This window comes from Vipera berus (genome assembly GCF_964194415.1).
Source record: "Vipera berus genome assembly, chromosome: 2".
Taxonomy (NCBI): Eukaryota; Metazoa; Chordata; class Lepidosauria; order Squamata; family Viperidae; genus Vipera; species Vipera berus.
Window position 1 is genome coordinate 224,945,911 of NC_138203.1, and position 21,503 is coordinate 224,967,413.

Here is a 21,503-nt window from a genome sequence, read left to right on the forward strand (position 1 = left end):
TAATTAAACAAATGGTTGGTGAAAATTAAGTGCATACAATCAAACGAAGAACAACACTTTTTATAACTTCACTTATGTTTTATTTTTTACTTGAAGACCCTTTGCAATCAATGAGAGAAGATGAAGGAACTGTGACTATAAATAGAAGAGGAGCAATTAAGCAGGCAAAGATTCACTATATTAAAAATCATGAGTTCATCGCCACTTTTTTTGGACAACCTACATTTTGCTCTGTCTGCAAAGATTTTGTCTGGTAAGGAAAGTAACTCTGTTTTTTAGATGTATGATTTTTATGTAAATAATTCTACTGAAGAATTTCTATCATTTTTCTTTCATTGTGAGATGTGAAGACTGTATTATAACCTTATTTTTCCTCAGAGAACTTCACTCTGCTTTTAGAAAGCCCTAAGAAATCTTATCAGCTTATCTGACAGTTAATAGGAGTTAGTTAACAGATAAATTAACTAATGATATATGTAACTCCATGGTCACCACACATAATAACCCTGATATATTTCTCCCCTTTAAAAAGAACCTGATCAGATTTCGTGGATATTTATAATGATTCTGCCTCCCTCTCCTATGGAAATGAATACCAGGAGCTGGATCAACAATGCAGAAATGTTCCTGGCCACTTTAGGATACTAAAATTAATGCCATACACAACAGGACTACCAAGGTCTATAATGAAAACTTAATTGATTCCAGTCTTGTTACCACATTCTTATATTTATCAAAACCCAGTTCATATTTCTCTAAAATCTTATTTCACTATTCTTTTCTGTCTGTTTCTTTTATAGGGGGCTGAATAAGCAAGGATACAAATGTAGACGTAAGTTTGCTGCATCAGTTTTTATTTTGGGGTCAGTGAATAATTTCAATCATTAATTTCAGTTTTGCTCAAAAGAAATACCATCTAATAAATACAGATATACTGTCTGTAATTTTAGAAACTAGAGGCATATATTCACAATAGTTTACTGAAGCAAACAATAAAAGGTTAAGCTATACCTAAAAAATAAGCTTATTGTACATGATAAAATCATGTAATAATAAAATTATTACCAAGGTAAATAAAATTATAGTAAACTAAATAAAAAGAACAAAATAATATAATTTGCTTTTTCTGACATATTAAAGTGTCAATTGATCATAATTTGTGGGATTATTAAATTTCCCTGATTTTTTTCTCCAAAAGATGAAATTTATTTTTTTGTACTTTTTGTTACTGTTGTTTTGAAGAATGTAATGCTGCTATTCACAAAAAGTGCATTGATAAAATCATTGGGAGATGTACTGGAACCGCAGCAAACAGTAGAGATACAGTGGTAAGTAACACAATATCTTACATATTAAATAATGCTTATTCCATGACAAAGAACATCTTAAAAGAAACTCTGAATTTATATTTACACATTTAATTTGTTTATAGCTGTCCTTTGTTTAACATTTTATTTCATAAAAGGCAAGTTATCAAAAATTTTAAAAAAAGAAAGAAAGGGCCCATGTAGAGCAGAGACAAAACAATGTAGATATTTTCCGTAACTTTTTGGAGGAAATCCTTACATCAAGAACCTAACCATTTACAATAACTTAAAATGTCCCTTTTGATTTTTTCCCCCACATACTGGATATGAAGCAGAGCTCATAAAAGATTATACAAAGGTCCTCAAAGAAATTCCAGGAAACTTTGCATTCTGTTCACAGTCCTTGCATAGATTCTGTTTTGTAAACATTGGCTGGTCTCTGTGACCCAGAAACATAACTCTTCAAAAATCTTTTTAAAATGGATGATCTCTGACCATTACTTTAGATCAAGACCTCATTGCTCCTGTAGTTCAGTTGCACCCTAATTTTTTTAATGAAAACTATGTGCAGCTTTCTTAGAATCTTGGCATTACGTGGAGGGCTTGATCAGTGATTGCTCCTTGAATGGAAAAAGCACACGGAAAATGAGTATGGCAAATCACCCATTTTGGCTCTGTTTGAAATAGGCAAAAACATGAGCAAAAGTACTTAATGCTAAATTTCCTAGAGTATTTATTTATCAATATGCCATGGCATATTTTAAAGTAGTGCTAAGCAATTTAATAATGAAACTGTCAAGCTACGAAACCATTGTTTGTCATTAGGACTGCCATAGTGCTTCTACCTTGCCTACAGTTGCGGTGGTGGGGAGAGGGAAGAGCTTGGGCTCCACAGGTGTTCCCTATCAGTGTGAGAGCCAAAGCAGCCAAAGAGATGTTCTGACAAGCCGAAGTTTTCTTCTCATTACAATTGCTGGACGGTTTATTGGACAATGTGAACTGTCAAAGGGGGAGGGAAAGTTTCTCTCTTAGTTATCTGTTTCCCGCCATATTGCTAGAGCTAGCTTGCTTCAATCCTACTGGTATGCTATGCTTAATAAAGTTTTACATTAGAGATCACTATGTCTCTGGTGTGTTAATTTCATTGGGCTTTTCAGCCGGAGTCTGACCGAAACTTGCATAAAAAAGAAAATGCATGAAAGATTTTGTTAATCTAAGCATGAATTTAGGTAGCATCGCATTCTCAAGAATGCCTTATTCACTTGTGGCTGCTGGGATTTAAGTCTTTTAATAATCCTTTACTGCAAACTTAAAACTATGCAGCAATAAGTGGATAGAACATGCTTGAAATTATTTATTCCCCTGATATGGCGCCTATATTCTGCAGATGTTTTTTAATCTCTGTGGAATTGATCAGGGGTATTGCTTGTTTGTCAACATTGTCTGCTTCCCCACACCTGCCCCCTGAAAATATATGAATTTGTAATTTTTAGGATGCTAAATTGATGCCCCATATTTTCAAAGAAGCCCAACTCTAAAAGCTCACTGAAGTAAATTACTGGAAGATCCTTTTGATTTCAGAAGAATTTAAACACATAGAAGTTTAATATTGAAAAGAATTTTAGCATAGCATGGTGGACAGAACAATACTTGAGATGTTTTGCTTGTGTAGGCTGTAAACTGTATTTTCAAATGAATAAGAAATTTCTAAATATCTGACTATGATAAATGTACATCAGTTTTTCAACAGTTACATAACTGTTTAACTAACTTTGGCATTGGAAACTTGGTGATCATGAGAGGAGATGGACGTTTAACTTTGATTCTAATATAAATGTATCTTCAGTTTCAGAAAGAGCGCTTTCATATTGATATGCCTCACAGGTTCAAAGTTTATAATTATATGAGCCCTACTTTCTGCGACCATTGCGGTAGTCTTCTCTGGGGACTAGTAAAACAAGGATTAAAATGTGAAGGTACAGTCTTTATTTTCACTCATTAAAGGTTTAAAATAGAAAACAAGAAAAAAAGATCTATGAAAGGCAGAATACAAATAAGATTAATAAACTTGCAGCAGTATTTACAACTAAAATACTCAAATGATCTCAAAACCAAAACCTTTTGTGCTGGGGGGAGGGGGTTGTGGTTCAGCGAGTGCAAATTTCTTCTTTTTATGCCAAAAATAGGAACAGAAAAATTAAACTGTATATTTTGGTTCAATTAAAGAACACAACAAGGTAATCACTTCCAGTTTATCGCTGGTAAAAATACTAGATTGTTGATATGCTTACAAGTGTTACTTTTATTAATAATAAACTCTTTTCTTTAGAGTGTGGAATGAATGTGCATCATAAATGTCAAAAGAAAGTGGCAAATCTATGTGGAATCAATCAGAAATTATTGGCAGAAGCTTTAACTCAAGTTAGTCAGGTATGTCTTGTTAATCATTTTACTGTTCCCTTACATGTACATTTAAATCTATAAATAAATACAATTATGAATTCCAAATAGTGCTAAAGACATTTGTGGAATGCAGCAACTTTTAAAATCCGTCATTATTTGTTAAAGATAAGAAATCCACACTTATTTATATTGAAAGGGAAAGCTTCCCTTAGTTTGCTAACGTCAGTATCAATATTTATTTAAACATTTGGCCATAAGTATATGAAAAATAAACATATATGTTGATACCAAAATAATAGAAGAATATATTTATCTTTCCAGAAGTCTACCAGAAAATCTGATTCAGGATCAGTAGAAAGTGTTGGGATTTATCAGGATTTTGACAAGAAACCTAAAGGCTTTCGTGTAGATATGACAGGTAAAATGAAATTGTTTCTTTTCATTCTGAATACCCCTTCTTGTAGATACTCATTTGCCATCAATCAGAATGGACTTTTCTGCTCAGACATGTATTCTGTGAAATTCCAGTAGAGGTTTTAATTCAACATGATAATTGATGTCTTTGAAGGATACAATCCCACTAGGCATAGCTTCTGATTTATATGTTACATTGTAAATTTTATATTTTAATGTTATTCACACCCTGGAGGTGTATAGCATGACAAGCAGTTCAGAAATATTTAAATATATATAATAAACTCAGTGCAAGCATACAACCAATATTTTGTATGATTTTTAAAAAAAATTGAATCCACTTCGAAATAGCATGTGAATATTTTTTTATTTTAAAAATAATTTTGTTACTTTATTTAGAAGTAATTTCATATGAAGAGCCAATAATGTATTTCATAATTATTCTGCATCGGAACAGATCAGTTCAATTACTATGTTTCTAAACTTGAATTGATTTTGGTTTAATGCCTTTACAGAGATAGATTGTGCTGCACTTTTATCTCAGAATTAGTGTGGCTTTGTAAGACATCTCTGCCAAAAGCTAGTCAACTTAATTGCAGTCTTGTGTGATTGGATGAAGAATTATAAGAATATTCTTTGCTTAGAACATTATTTTGGCTTTGGACTTTCTCCCACCTTGTCTCTCTCCCACCTGGGCTTGTCTGGAATGTTTCCCAGGCAGCAGCTAGTCGGTTCCAACTCTTCTGTCACGTTGGCACTAAAGCAAATGCTATTTTGATTTGCGAGGGAGTTTTGCTGTACAGACTGAAGAATCTAAAGAGTGCTGTGTTAGAGGATAAGAGAGGAAACTGGTCTAAACTGAGTCGGTGGCTTTGTGTGTACTTTATTCATGTGGGTAGAGCTTTTGCTAGAGTGCAGGTATTGTTGCAGTTACTCCACATAAACAGAATGATGGCATAATAAAATCTAGGTAAACTAGTTCCAGCTTCTCTAGATGTCCTATATTTTAAAAGAAGATCTAATCACACATTTTGTCAACCCTTAAAACTTTTGACAGTTCAGGTAAAAATACGCAACTCACTAAACTTATATTTGGTTTAAAATCCATATACATATAAACCATGAGTGTACAGGATATTTCTGAAATGGTATCACTCCTTAATTATAGTTTCAAAAATGCACATGCATATACATGTGCTAGTAATAATGGAAGCTACACAGAACATCTTATGAGCTGTAAGTGCTATACAAAATATTTAAACGAAATAGCAAAAATTATTCATTTTGTCTTTGAAGATAATTGTGAATATGATAAGCTGTGGGAGGGAAGATCACCCTCACAACTATCCACTAGGAGAAAATTCAACATAGATAGTTTTGCATTCCATAAGGTTCTTGGAAAAGGAAGCTTTGGAAAGGTAAGTTGAAGATGCATTGTTTTTAAAGTATCTATTTTCTATATAGAATATTTACCGTATATACTTGAGTATAAGCCGAATTTTTCAGCCCACTTTTCGGGCTGAAAAACTCCACTTCGGCTTATACTCCAGTCAACAAAAAAAAAACTGTCCCTTCGTTCGGAACAGGCTGCTGAGAGAAGCTGCCTCGCCTGCTGCGCCCCCAACAACCGCCGCTGCCGCTTTCCCCCCCCCATCGCTCACCCGCTACCCCCGAAAATGCCGCTGCCGCTTTCCCCCCCCATCGCTCACCCGCTGCCCCCGAAAATGCCGCTGCCGCTTTTCCCCCCCATCGCTCACCCGCTGCCCCCGAAAATGCCGCTGCCGCTTTTTCCCCCCCATCGCTCACCCGCTGCTCCCGAAAATGCTGCTGCCGCTTTTCCCCCCCATCGCTCACCTGCTGCCCCCGAAAATGCCGCTGCCGCTTTTCCCCCCCCATCGCTCACCCACTGCTCCCGAAAATGCCGCTGCCGCTTTTCCCCCCCATCGCTCACCCGCTGCCCCCGAAAATGCCGCTGCTGCTTTTCCCCCCCCATCGCTCACCCGCTGCTCCCGAAAATGCTGCTGCCGCTTTTCCCCCCCATCGCTCACCCGCCGCCCCCGAAAATGCCGCTGCCGCTTTTCCCCCCCCATCGCTCACCCGCTGCCCCCGAAAATGCCGCTGCCGCTTTCCCCCCCATCGCTCACCCGCTGCCCCCGAAAATGCCGCTGCCGCTTTTCCCCCCCCATCGCTCACCCGCTGCCCCCGAAAATGCCGCTGCCGCTTTTCCCCCCCCATCGCTCACCCGCTGCTCCCGAAAATGCCGCTGCCGCTTTCCCCCCCCATCGCTCACCCGTCGCCCCCGAAAATGCCGCTGCCGCTTTTCCCCCCCCATCGCTCACCCGCTGCCCCCGAAAATGCCGCTGCCGCTTTTTCCCCCCCCATCGCTCACCCGCTGCCCCCGAAAATGCCGCTGCCGCTTTTCCCCCCCCATCGCTCACCCGTGCCGCCCCGAACATACCGCCGCCGCTCGCCCGCTCGCTCGCTGCCTCGCCCGGGGACCAGCACCAGCCAGCCAGCCCGCCGGCGAGAAGCCCGGCCCGGAGGTGAGGGGAGGGAGCGGAGTCGCTCACCCGCTGCCCCCGAAAATGCCGCCGCTGCCGCTTTCGCCCCCATCGCTCACCCGTGCTTTCCCCCCCATCGCTCACCCGTGCTTTCCCCCCCATCGCTCACCCGTGCTTTCCCCCCCCATCGCTCACCCGTGCTTTCCCCCCCCCATCGCTCACCCGTGCCGCCCCGAAAATGCCGCTGCCGCTCACCCGCTCGCTCGCTGCCTCGCCCGGGGACCAGCACCAGCCAGCCAGCCCGCCGGCGAGAAGCCCGGCCCGGAGGTGAGGGGAGGGAGCGGAGTCGCTCACCCGCTGCCCCCGAAAATGCCGCCGCTGCCGCTTTCCCCCCCATCGCTCACCCGTGCTTTCCCCCCCATCGCTCACCCGTGCTTTCCCCCCCATCGCTTACCCGTGCCACCCCGAAAATGCCGCTGCCGCTCGCTCGCTGCCTCGCCCGGGGACCAGCACCAGCCAGCCAGCCCGCCGGCGAGAAGCCCGGCCCGGAAGTGAGGGGAGGGAGCGGAGTCGCCGGGGACGCAGCCCGGGGCCCACGTGGAAACAACACAACGCTTGACACACACACACACACACACACACACACGCATGCACGAGGAGGGAAACAAGCTTGACTGAGGAGGGAAACAAGCCCCTCCCCCACACACACACACGCACGCACGAGGAGGGAAACAAGCTTGACTGAGGAGGGAAACAACGCTTGACTGCCCCCTCCCCCCCCCACACACCCACCCACGAGGAGGGAAACAACGCTTGACTGCCGCCTCCCTAGCAGACCTCCCCATTCCTGTTAGAAATGGAGCCCAGTACTTCTAGTACTCCTGCACCAAAACAAAGACGCAGGTCATACGAAGCTGCTTTCAAACTAAAGGTTGTGTTAAGAGCAGAAAAAAGCAATAACAGTATTGCAAGTAGGGAATTTGGTGTTGATGAAAAACAAGTGAGGGAGTGGCGGAAAATGAAAGCTGAGTTGGAAAAGATTCCAAAGGCAAAAAAAGCTCGACGTGGTTTAACAACTCCATATGTGGCTCTAGAGACTGAATTGCATGAATGGGTTATGGAGTGTCGTCAAAATGGTTACTGCGTAACACGCATGGGAATTCGCTTACGTGCCCTTCAAATGGCTAAAGATGACAAATTAAAAGTACCAGGCATTGAAAATTTTGTTGCGTCAGCAGGATGGTGTACTGGCTTCATGAATAGGTATGGCCTATGTTTGCGGCAAAGAACAAAGATTTCACAGAAGTTGCCAAAAGACCTTGATGAAAAAGTGATGTCATTCCATTCATTCATCATAAAACAAAGAAAGATCCATAACTATGACCTGGGAGATATTGGGAATATGGATGAAACACCTATGACCTTTGATCTTCCAAGCAACAGAACCGTGGCAAGTTTGGGAGACAAAACTGTTTTACTCAGAACCACAGGTAATGAGAAAAACCATTTTACAGTTGTTCTGTCATGTTTGGCTAATGGAACTAAGCTGCGGCCTGTCATTATTTTTAAAAGAAAGACCTTGCCTAAAAAGGTCAAATTCCCACCACGAATTACAGTGCGCCCACATGTTAAAGGCTGGATGGATGAAGATGGAACAAAAAAGTGGCTGGAAGAAGTTTGGAATGGACGACCAGGAGCAGCCTTAAAGAAAAAACCATCATTGCTAGTTTGGGATATGTTCAGAGCCCACACATCTGATGACATAAAAACATTGGCAAAGTCTTCTCAAGTTACTTTAGCCGTTATTCCAGGTGGGCTTACATCTGTATTACAGCCCTTAGATGTGTGTTTAAATAAACCTTTCAAAGACCGTGTGCGAAAGATGTGGTGCGAATGGATGTCATCTGGTCAAGCCCGACTAACAAAAGGTGGAAATATGATGAAGCCTGACATAGAACTGATAGCAAAGTGGGTTCGTGATGCATGGGAAGAGATTCCAGAGGACATGGTGAAGCACGCCTTCAGGAAATGTGGCATAAGTAATGCTATGGATGGCAGTGAAGACACTGCTTTGCATGAGGAGGACAACTGTGATAGTGATGACAGCGAACTCTGTGACAATGTATATGATGATAACCTCACACCAGCTACAGCTGAAGCTCTGTTTGCAGATACAGATGAGGAGGAGGAATCCAGTTTTGAAGGATTTTGATGCTTGTGTTTTAGCTTGGTTGCTTATTGAGTTAAGGTTTTTGTACATTTAAAGTTATTGTTAATACTTTAATATTATATATTGTTTTTGTTGAATATACTGATAATATATTGTTTTTGTTGAATATACTGATAATATATTGTTTTTGTTGAATATACTGATAATATATTGTTTTTGTTGACCCTCTTTTCCACATGCCTCAATTAAAGCAATTTTATTGTTATCTACCTGTATTTTTATTTTTGAAATTTACCGTGAGCTGCTGCATTTCCCAGCCTCAGCTTATACTCGAGTCACCAACTTTTTCCAGTTTTTTGGGGTAAAATTAGGGGTCTCGGCTTATAATCGAGTCGGCTTATACTCAAGTATATACGGTAATTACTAGCTGTCTACTTTAATGCAAAAATATTTTGTTATTTTGGATTAATTTAATATATTTAATTACATATGTATATGCCTATTTAAATTCTTTTATTTTTATTTTTCTGAGCATATAGACTGTAAACCACTGGTGCTGTGACATATTTGAAACTGATCAGTGATAGAACTGGTCAGTCCTTTGTACATAAAAAACAGCATTCAGCATTCTGAACAAACATGTATTAATTTCCAATGCAAGTTTCAATTTCAAGTCTCTAATATGAATTTAGGGACATGGTGGCTCAGTGGGTTAGGACGCTGAGCTTGTCGATCAGAAGGTCGGCAGTTTGGCGGGTCGAATCCCAAGTGCCGCGTAGCAGAGTGAGCGCCTGTTACTCGTCCCAGCTTCTGCCAACCTAGCAGTTCGAAAGCACGTAAAAATGCAAGTAGAAAAATAGGGACCACTACGGTGGGAAGGGAACAGCGTTCCGTGCGCCTTTGGTGTCTAGTCATGCCGGCCACATGACCACGGAGACGTCCTCGGACAAGCGCTGGCTCTTCGGCTTTGAAACGGAGATGAGCACCGGCCCCTAGAGTCGGAAACGACTAGCACGCATGTGCGGGGGAACCTTTACCTTTACCTAATATGAATTTGCTGAACTAGAATTTTAGTAAATCTGATTCTGTTCAATCGATATAAGAAATTTCTTTCTAAGTGTTGGTATATAACTACCATACAATATCATCTTTGTCTTGAAGTGGATGTTTTAGTTCATGCAATTTTATTTTACATAGACAAATCACAAATGTATAAAACTCTTCCATTTAATTACTTTTGTCCAGTTTGATAGAACTTCACATATCTGAGAAAATTCTGTTTCTTTAATCTATCAGCTAGCAAGAAGTCATTTTTTGTAGTATTGTTTTGAAATGTGGTAGAAATAAAGCTTAAATACACATTCTTGCTGAAATGTCTTTATTCATTTAAGCATTTAAGATCTCCTATAAATAAACTACTTATGACTATTGTCACATTATTTTATTATTTTTGGATGTGCAAGAATTTGGCAGAGGAAACTCAGCTTGCTACTGGGGGTGGGGGTGGATATTCTAAAGCATTGCAGGAAACCACCTAGAATGCCTGTCATTTTGCCCATGACCCTCACAGGGCTAGGGGATTTTTGACAATTTGTCCCTAGTTGTTGGGACCAAACAGACAACTTCAATAGATTCCATAAAAATAAAGAATAATTCAGTAGAGCTTAACTCCAAGTGACTATCTAGACATGTCTATAAAAATTTTCGGTCCTGCCACTGAAGTAGTTTTTATTGTCTTATCTCAAGATATTTTGTCCCCAATTCTCAGTCTATTTTACAGCCCTGGATTTATTGGGGATATCTAATTGGACATCCTGTTTAGCTTTCTGAGATCAGAGAGCATCACTTTGATGTTGCCACCTAGTTAGTGACATAAGTACAATTACCAATTAATTGACTGGATAATCCCAGTAGCATAAGAAAAAGTCCAGGAATTTATCATTTGGAAGAGCTCCTACATCTAACTGCATTCTATATATCTTCCACTTCACAGGTGCTACTAGCTGAGCTTAAGGGGAAGAATGAATTTTTTGCAGTAAAAGCTTTGAAAAAAGATGTGGTTCTTATTGATGATGATGTGGAGTGTACCATGGTGGAAAAGCGTGTATTGGCACTTGCATGGGAAAACCCATTTCTTACCCATCTTTATTGTACTTTTCAGACTAAGGTACAGTGCAATAGTTGATTATCTTTTTTGATATGATATATACTGACAATGTATTGGAGATTTATTTGATGAATAATATAATTTAGTTAAGACAGAAATGCAGAATTTAAGACCCCTGAGAGCACATGCAACCTCTAAAAGTTGTGTGTGGCATCCAGAGACTCACATACATTTCTGTTGAATTTTATATTTCAAATTAAAAATATATGATTGGGAAGGAATCATGTTTGTTTTAATTATGTATAATTAAATAGATAATGTCAAGGGTTGGCGGGGGGTTTTTGGCCTCACTCATGCATTCTCAGCAGTACCTCTATTAGTATCCATGACTTTGAATAATCACAATTTAGAGCTAAATGGTGGGACATTATCTTCATGTATAAATAGCTTGGATCTCAAACCAGGTTTAGGTGTCTTTGCGCAAAGTATTCACAGGCCACCTCCCTCAACCTGTATGCAAATGCTGTTCTTTTCAAGAAATTTGGGTAGTGAGGGCTACAGCTCCTTTGCTTGGAATTTCATATCAGGTCAAAGCTTTTGTTCTGAGTTGCTACACAAATTAGTGGGGACTGTGATTTCTAATTTTTTTAAAAAAAATGTGTCTTGACATTACTGTAAAGATATTCAACAAGATATTTTCACCATATGTGATTGGACTCACTTGAAAAAAAATGTTTATGCTGCATATGCAGTTCTCTGAGAGGGCTAATATTTTCTTTTCTTATTTGTAAACAGGAGCATTTGATCTTTGTTATGGAGTTCCTCAATGGTGGAGATCTAATGTTCCATATACAGGACAAAGGTCGTTTTGATCTTTTCAGAGCTACGTAAGTTCTAATAGCCTAATGTGAAGTTTGGGATTTGAAGGAAGGCAGTTTTAAGAAATGTACAAGCCCAAGTGTTTTAAGATGTATGAAGGAGAAAATTAATTAAATAATTAATGCTATTTTCTATACCTCTGTGAAATAATATAGTCTATTAATCTCAAATATTCTTTCTGGATCAGAACAATGACTGATCTAGTGTTCAGCTATCATAGTGACAAATCAGATGGTTCTTCAAAATCTAGGCATAGACATATGCGCCACAATATCATTGTTAGGAAAAGCTCATATTCTTCAAAAGTTGGTGTTAAGAGACATTTGCTTCTAATCCTAGAACTAACATATAATTATCATAAAGATCATCTAGACTAGGGATCCCCAACCCCTCCCCCCCGGTCCATGGACCGGCATCGGGCAGCAGCATGCCAGAAACTAGGTCACACAAGCAAGCGAAGTGCCATCTGAGGTATGCAGGCAGCATGCAAAACCATATCCCTTCTGATCCATGGAAAAACCTTTCTCCACAGAAATGGTTCCTGTGTTCAAAAGGTTGGGGGCCACTGATATAAACAGCTACTGGATATTTTTTTCCATTTTATGATAATTAAAATTATCACTTAAACATAGCAAGGACAGAAAGTAATGGATATTACAACTGTACTGTGGGGTCATGGATGACAGAAATGAAGGAGACAAATGCAGAAAAAAGTTTCATATGCTCAGTGCACACTGCTGAGAACTATCCTGGATTAGAGTGGCATAGAAATACCAGTAATAAAATAATAAATAAAAAATACAGAAATAATAGAAAGGGAGGAAAAATTACACCCTACGTTAAATGAATCATCAGCTGCTTAGAAATCCCAATGAATGATTTAGGCAATATTGTATTATTGTATTATTGTAGTATCTGGTTACAATACTGGGGAATCATTTAAAAACACGTTGGGTTCTGCCCTTGCCTGTTAAATCAAGAAGCTGTAAATGAGGCTTACCAAAAGTAAACTGCAGTAACGAGATTTTAATTAACCTAATGTTCTATCAAGCCTGGACATTCCAGGCCATTCATGTCTTGACTTGCTGACAACTATATTCTTTAGAAGATTAGGTGAAGACCCAAGAGGGGCACCTATCCTTGATTTATAACAATAACAGGAGGGGGAAAATAATGACATAATTACACTCATGATTTCTATATCTATATCTACATATCTACATCTTATCTTTACTAAATTTTTGAAGAAGTGAAATAAAAACTAACAAAAAAATCAATATTTAGAGCATATTAGAGAGAGAATAGAAGGACATAATAAAAAGATCGCTAAAAGTGCAAAAAAGGAAAAGAAAAAAGAATATACAAAGAAGGGAATTCCAATTTTCTTTGGTAACAATTCTAAGTACAAATATGAATTAATCTCTTTATGGTTACAGCATTACTTACATTGTTTCTATAATCATGTTTTTCTAATAAACAAAACCATATGTCATAGTTTATTTTTTTATTATTTCACGCAAAAGTCAATAAAGTGGTTCCAGTCAGCATTAGACAATTTCTTTCTCTAATAAAAGCTGTCAATTTGGCCATCTTGACAAGCTCTATCATGTTCACCATCCATTCCTGAGTAAAATGAAATCTTTCCACCTTTCTGCATTTAATAATTTCACTATTCTTATCACATATAAAAACAGAGTTCTATTAGGTTTTTTTATCCAACTGTTTATCTACCAGTTCCAAAATAAAAAACTCTAGTTTCAGTTGTAGGACTTTTGTTTTTCAAAGATGTATTTAAACATTCATCTTTTATTTTTTTTAAAAAATCCATGGCAGGAGTAGCTAATGGAAAAAGAAGTTCATGATGGGAATTCCTAAAAATGGGAATAGCAAAAGCATAGTTGCAAATAATTTCATTGAGAAAAATAGATGGAAAACAGTAGAAGCTACCCATTGTTACATACACAAACACACACACACACACACACACACACACACAGAGAGAGAGAGAGAGAGAGAGAGAGAGAGAGAGAGAGAGAGAGAGAGAGAGAGAGAGAGAGAGAGAGAGAGAGAGGAGAGAGAGAACAAATAGTGAAAATCTGAGGGGGGGAAAGGGCATATATAAGAGATGGAAAGAGTGATACTTCATCACAAACAGTAAGCCAGAATTGTAGAAATCGTATCAGAAAGCTCAAAGTGAGTTGAGGTTAGTGAAGGATACTAAGAACAACCAAAAAGATTTCTCCAACTGTATTCAGTATATTCAAAATAAAAAAGGAAAGAATCACTGCTCAGTGAAGATTTTTAAAAAATGCTAATTGGTAAAAAGAAAAGCGAGAACTAACAATTCCTGCTTTGGCTCCATCTTCTTAAACCTCCAAGGGCAAATGAATTTTATCCTAGGCACTGACAGAATTTGCTAATGGCCTTGTGGAATCATTAGGTATTTTGAGAATGTCTGGAGGGTGAATGAAGTGCCTGATGACTGGAAGAGAATTCTCCTATCTTCACAAAGGGGAAACTGTAGGCACCTTGAAAATAATGCAGTCATTACCAACATTTTTATTTACCCAATTTTTAAAAAAAATTAGGACACTTAGTACTTACGTATGGATTCTGGTAGGTTGTAGACTTATTTTACCTTAAGCACAGTATAATTGCCAAGCTAGTTATTTGTGGCCTGGAAAGCAGGTCTGTCAGGTAGAGAGCCAGACTGGTATAGCAGTTAAAGGTGCTGGACAAGCAAGTTCTTTTTTCCCATCTGACCCTGACAGATTTCCGGTACTGAATCAAGATTTCCTTTGCACGTTGGTGGGGAAGTACAAGCTGCTTATCATGATGTTATCTGACTCTGCTCAGATAACCTCTCTCACTGGGGTGGCTGAGGGCTCAACCTCTCTTCCCCAGCAGAACTATTGCAAAATTCCTCACCCTTGCAGGTGACACCCCCCCCCCAAAATGTCAGACTTACTGGGTAGCAACAGGAAATGATATCGTGTGAACTTATTGGGACAGAATCAGCAATTGGAAAGAGTGATTGCCAGACTGAACAAAGTCATGATTGGCTCAAAATGAGAGGTGGGGTATACAACACAATCACTCTAAAACCTATTTCCAGTATTGGCTAGTACCCTCCTGGTGTGCTAGGCTGGAAATGCTGTAAATGAGAGACCCAGCAGGATTGGAGAGCTTCACATCAGGGCTGTTGAAGTCTAGCTAGATTAGCCTAAGGAAGGATTTTCACATGGGTAAACTACTTTAAAGGTTCCATCCCACTCATAAAATGAAAAAGTAGACACTTGGTTTGGACTGTGGTTGGAAACATCTGATATTTCTGGGTGCAGTTGCAAACTCCTGTAGAGAAAGTAGAAGGTGAAAGGGAAAGTACTTGCGATAAAGAATAAAGTACAATTCCAGAGAAGCTGTGTATCTTTGTAAAATCAGCAGAACGTTTCCTTGTCAGAAACTAAATATTTTTTAAAAATGATCGCAATAATTGCTACAAGTCTTTGTCAGTTGAAATAGTTTTACTCTACTAGACACATTACTCAAGAGACACTGGTGCACAGTTCATACAAATAAAGCCATTAGTGTAAGTTGTAACAATACATTCTCATATTTTCACATATTTATGTGTCCTGATAACAAAGCAGTGTAAACAATAACCTAATAAAATGGAACGTTACCTAAACTAGACAGAAACCAGAAATTTAAAATCTTTTCATTTTTTTTAAAAATGTAAGCTTCTGAACAAACAAAACCTGCTGTCAATGAAGATTCTCAGTTATCCAGGTAGAATTGTCTGGAGTCATGGCAACTGGACTTATTTTCTTGTTGACTTGAAACGTTTCCTTGCTTATCCACTTTTTCAGTCTGAATCAGGTGGTTAGGGGAATCTGAGTAGAGAGTCATTGGAATGTACTAACTCCTAAAATTCCTAGGGGTGTTCCCGCACCAACTTCAGGGTTTCTTCCCCAAAGCACATGGCAATATGTCAATAAAGATTCTCAGTCATCCAGGTAGAATTGTCTGGAAGCTGAGTCATGGACTTACTCCCAAATCAACAAGCAAATAAGTCCAGTTGCCATAGCTCAACTTCCAGTCAAATCCCTTTGTTGTTTTCTCTGCCCTGGACTCCCTCCACCCACCCCATCATAGGCATTCTTTCATGCTGCTGAGAAGCACTTGCTTCTTCATCAAATGGCCTGGTTTCCCCACTCACTTGACTGAAAGAGAGCATCATTCACAGCCACCTCTTCTTCAGCCTTCCTGAGAATAAGAGAGGTGGATATTCTACCCATAGCTAAGCACCTAAGCGTGGGCTGAAATGCTATGCAAGCAAACGTACTTTGGAAGGGTCAATGAATTTATTTAGAGTAACTCCCAAAGTGTTAGAATTGTCAGATCATAATGTTTCTTTGAGGTGGTATTTTTAAAGTGCACTAAGCAGGGCAGCTATTCCCACCTATTATCCTCCAGATGTGTTGGGCTGGAAATTCTGCAAAGGAGAGAAGATATAGTTGTTAACTTCTGCAGAAGTTAATGTAGGGTTTAATGTGTTGGACTAGGAGTGGGGAGACTCGGGTCCAAGTACACATTCAGCCACAAAAGCTACCTGTAACTTTGGTTCAGTCCCTCAGCCCAAGCTACTTCACAGGGTTATTGCTATAGGAAAAAATTGTAGGAAATATAAACGTGGCAGAAACTATCCTCAGGTTTGCATCTTCACTGCTAATATAAGCTGCAGAAACATTAAATTTAATAAAAGGAAAGATTGTTACGGGATCTTTCAATTTGGCTATTAAATTCTCTGCGTAATAGAGGAAGGAAGTGTTTTTCTTCTGAGAAACTTATTAGAAGCAGGATTATTGAAAGAAGGGTTTAAATTATTACCCACAGTTCTAGCAAACTTTAGATATTTTCACAAAGTCTCCAGGCTAGCATTCCTGAATCCCACAGCATTAATCAGACCTATTCATTATAATGCAGGCTTTGTTTCTCTTTCTGCAGCATTGCCTGTTCTAATCCAATTCATCAACACATTTATAAATTGTTCCATTCTTTTTGTCAAACATGTCCACAATTGGGGCTTTTAAAACTGCCAATAAAACTTACAAAGAAGTTAGTAATAGGGCAGGTTTTATTTAATAATGAAGTTTACTTAAATACATTATGATTCTAAGTAAAACCTCCAAATCAAGTCTGGGCTGCTGCCATATTACTTTAGACACAGGGAAAACATTTAGATTGATTGAAGCATTGCTGGACTATTTAGAAATGAAGACAAGTTTGGATAGGCACTAGATAGAAGCTGGGAGATTGGGAGTTCTAGTCCCATCTTCAGCCTAAAAGTCAGCAGAGGACTTTGGGCCAGTCACTCTCCCTCAGCCCTGGGGAGCAGGCAGTGGCAAGCCACTCCTGAAGAAACTGCAGGGACTAGTTCAGACAATCACCAGGAATCAACACTGACTTAAAAGGACCAAAGAGGGAAAAAGGAAAAAAATAAAAATCCCTGAGGAAAAATAATAGTGCTATATCTCAGCATCTTTCCTTTTCAGGCCATGCAAACTTTTTTTAATTAGAAAGGCTGGTTTAAATCTTTTTAATTAAAAAATGTTCCAAGACAGCCCCCCCCCCGGTTCTGCGTTAAAACAAACTCTAACTTGTAGGTAGGAAGAGCTGCTTTTTAGTTGTGCAGAGCAAAAGGCTTGGATAGGATGGGAGCTGAAAAGGAGACATGACTGGAGCCAAGTTAGATGGGAGGGTTTTAATTACTGCAGCATATTAATAGCCTGATACAATTGGGAAGGCAATTTGAGGAAGCCATGTCAAGCAGATTCTACAACATTAAGCGGACACGGAAAGCTTTCTAAAATGGCTGGAAATGTAGCCAATACATTAATAGGACATTATTGATATGTTATGATATTATATAATTAATATTATTAATTAGGTGATATACTAACACTTTAAGTCTACATTGTTTGAGAATGTTTTTGCTTGATTTCAGGTTTTATGGTGCTGAAATAGTGTGTGGCTTACAGTTTCTTCATAGTAAAGGCATTATTTATAGGTGAGTGATTTGTTGACCTTAACAAGAGTGTCATACAGTATTTTAACGATTATGCCTTACTGAGGAATTGGTGGGATCTGTGATTAATACGATGTGAATATGTGTCACAAGGAATTGTTTGCTGTTAAAATTTTGATTCTATTCCAGAGGTGTTAAAAAGGGGCAATTCAGAAAACCCTTGAGAACAATCTGTAATTATTTTCTTACATTTATCTCGTTGGCAAGATGGGTAAAGCTATTATTTACATTACATAAAAGAGTTTTTGTTTCACATTCTTAATTGCCGGCATTTAGCCCCAAGACTGTAGCCCTTTATCTTTACTAGAATGACAAAGGAGATAATTCACATTTCAGATTATAATAAATTGGACTGAACTTCTCTCAAAAGCACAATTTCAATTTATACTGTAGATCTAGAAGGCAGCTTTACTCTCAACCAGAGAAACCTTGCTGGATGGCAAAGTTAAAGAAATAGTCATGCTAGGATTATTTTATTTTCAAAAATAGATTCTGGCTTTTACATTGAGAACCTCTACTTATTTGATCAGGAAAATGGCTGCTGAATTAAGGTTTTAAGTCTGGATTGGCAGAGTTTGGAAAATGAAGAGCCATGACCCTTTGGATTTTTATAGGATGGTAATATTTCCAGAAGTGGCAGGGCCAATGTTTTTCAGTTCTTTAGAATTAGCTTATTTTCAAAATATTAAGAGTGGGAATACTGCTGAAATTAAGGTATTTTTTTCTGACAAATTTTGATAGTATGATCTCAGGGTGCTACAGAGGTATAGATAATCTGGGAGCCACAGTAGCTAACCTTGTTTTAAGTGGGTCAATTATGTAAGGTGGATATTTCAGGTAAATATTGATTATTTTAATTCTTTGATGATTTTTTTCCATGCAGGGATCTCAAATTAGACAATGTGATGCTTGATAAAGAAGGCCATATCAAAATAGCTGACTTTGGGATGTGTAAAGAAAATGTATTTGGAGAAAACAAGGCAACAACATTCTGTGGTACTCCAGATTATATAGCCCCTGAAGTAAGGCATGCACATGTACTCATTTATTTAGAAATCTTTCTCTGTGATATTGTGATATTATATATTACTTCTGTTCCAGATGGAGGTGGTTGTAAGATGTAGAGTGTTTTCATTTTTATGGTTCACGGAGCATGATATGATACCTGCTTTGAAAATATTTACAGTTGCATACAGTTATAAGTCTTGGACCCATATTTCTATCCCTATTTTTGTTTGGCAAAGTGACAGGAAAATCAGTAGCTGAGTAATGAGCATTACTGTCAGAATCCATTTATATCACATTTCATAAATGTATAGGTAGAACAATGTGCTTATTCTGGGGATTCTGCCATCTCTCCGAAGGTGGGGGGAGAGGATAGACTTTAGGCGATCTTCAAACAACAGGGAACATTTGAACTGGGCGAGGGAGGGGGAGAGACAGATCTGGATTGCATCTTCATTTACAACTAAAAAGAAAAGCAATAACCATAAAACCAAGCAGAGTTCCCTTTCCCACGGAAGGACCTGACACCTAAGCAAATGATGAGAGCCTGACCAAATGGATGAGGGGAGGGGCTGAAATGGGAATGCTTTATATAGGATTGAAATGTAACTTTGTTAGATTCCGTCTTGTATTGCCACAATCGATTCCATCCTAGTAAACATTTTCCTTTTGGACTAAACTTGCATCCAAGAGTTCTTATTTCCTAAGATGTGGATTGAGGTGGGTCCTGACAATTACATTTGAGCTGAATAATATTTAATTTTGAAATCAGTTTATGGAAATAAGTTTTATTCATTACGTTGCAGCTATAATTAACCTCAGTTAATCAGGATCTAGGTTTAACTATAAACTTCAATTAAAAAGAGAAGCAAAATGCTTAGGACTTTTCTATTCCAGAGAAAAGAATGAGTCCAAATCTTGCGGTAGTGTGTTTCTAGAAGGGGATGTTGATTAAATTTGAATTCAGTTACCACATCAGAGGATGGGCCTAACTATTGCTGATCCTTCTATTATGGAGGGGGAAAAACACAGAGATATACATATATGGCTTTGGCTGCATTTCATGTTTGTGTCTTTTCTTACATTTGCATCAGATCTTGCAAGGCTTGAAATATACATACTCTGTAGACTGGTGGTCATTTGGAGTTTTGTTGTATGAGATGCTGATTGGACAATCGCCTTTCCATGGTGATGATGAAGATGAGTTATTTGAATCAATACGAGTTGATACTCCTCATTACCCACGTTGGATTACCAAGGAATCCAAGGATATTCTGGAAAAGGTATATATTGGCTAAGAGTAATATGTTCTTTCTATATGAAGAATATTGGGAGTATTAGAATTTAATAATCTAGTACACTAAAATAGCTGTTAATGGTATTTTTACAGATAAATTTAAGTTATCCTTCCTTCTATCCAAATTGTGCATATGTGTGTAAAACAGAGCCAAATATAAGACTGCAGTCTTGGTTGTTGCTTCTGCATACTGTACAATCATATGCAGTTCTGTGATCAAAGGTTGTTTGGAGACAGACATGTCTATATGATAGATGCATATATCCATCTATTTCTATCTGCAAATTCTTTTTTAAAACAACTGCTGCATGAATCTTTACATTTACAACAATTTGACTTACAACAATTTGTTTGAATTGTAACAGCACTGAATGATGGGATTTATGACCTATATCCAAAGTTATGAGTTCTGCAGTGACCACGCAATCATACCCCTAATATTTGGGCGCTTGACAATCCATGCACCCTGATCACCAATCATAGGGAACTGCAGCTGCTCCTACCTGCCTATCTTCTTCCCCATCTCATCTTGCTGGGTCCCTTGGGGCCATCTCCCACCTGATTCAGTCCCAAAGCCTTGTGCCTGCTTCCCACTCCACTAGATCCCGTAACCTTGGGTCTTGTCCCCCTCCCCACCCCATCATACCTTGCTTCACATATCTTTTCAGAAGATTGCCTTTGGGAAGAAGTGGCTGATCCACCACACAGCCTTCCTTGAAGTGGGTTGCATTTTGGGAGTGGCTGCAATTCTCAAATTGTAAGAATTGCAGCAGCTTCCAAAGTGGCATATCCAGGACGGCACAATACAGCCTCTGTATAGGAAGACTGCATGGCAGATCAGCCCCTTCTCTTTCCCAAGGCAATCTCTGAGATTGGGAAAGAAGTAGCTGATCTGCCGCAAGGCCTTCCTATACAGAGGCTGAGTGGTGCTTTCCTTAAAGCAGGTGCCATTTTGGAAGCGGGTGCCATTTTGGAGGGAGGACTGTTGGCCAAATGTGATTTCTAGATAACTGCTAGACCTCTGTTATGACCCCGAGACAAGGAAGATCATTTGATTTACAATTTAATTTGAATGTTTCTGATTTCATGAGAGCAAAGGGAGAAATCACACCTTCCCTTTTATAGTTTGCATAATAAAAAAGTACTAGAGAACATTTTGATTGGGTAAGGAAAAGTAATCTGTCCAGTTACATCACAATAATTAATAATATGTGATCAATTAGGATTGAAAAAGCATTGCACTTTGAATAAAAGAAACATTCGCAAGAGAAAAACGTCAGAATGGGTATGCCTAAGATACCTTCTCAATGCTTTCCAATCCTGGGTTTGAAA

The 21,503-nt window shown here is 38.8% G+C and overlaps 1 protein-coding gene across 4 annotated transcripts in view; it reads left to right on the top strand.

Moving 5' to 3' along the window:
* Window positions 1-21,503, top strand: part of PRKCD (protein kinase C delta) — a 116,029-nt gene that overhangs the window by 88,465 nt on the left and 6,061 nt on the right. For all 4 annotated transcript variants that reach the window (XM_081316833.1, XM_081316831.1, XM_081316832.1 and 1 more), the window contains 12 exons: window positions 97-253; window positions 801-832; window positions 1,243-1,328; window positions 3,154-3,283; window positions 3,637-3,737; window positions 4,032-4,128; window positions 5,421-5,542; window positions 10,789-10,962; window positions 11,698-11,789; window positions 17,789-17,851; window positions 18,753-18,891; window positions 19,969-20,157. In XM_081316833.1, coding sequence (XP_081172959.1) covers window positions 97-253; window positions 801-832; window positions 1,243-1,328; window positions 3,154-3,283; window positions 3,637-3,737; window positions 4,032-4,128; window positions 5,421-5,542; window positions 10,789-10,962; window positions 11,698-11,789; window positions 17,789-17,851; window positions 18,753-18,891; window positions 19,969-20,157 — 1,382 coding nt within the window. The remainder of the gene's footprint in view (window positions 1-96; window positions 254-800; window positions 833-1,242; window positions 1,329-3,153; window positions 3,284-3,636; window positions 3,738-4,031; window positions 4,129-5,420; window positions 5,543-10,788; window positions 10,963-11,697; window positions 11,790-17,788; window positions 17,852-18,752; window positions 18,892-19,968; window positions 20,158-21,503) is intronic.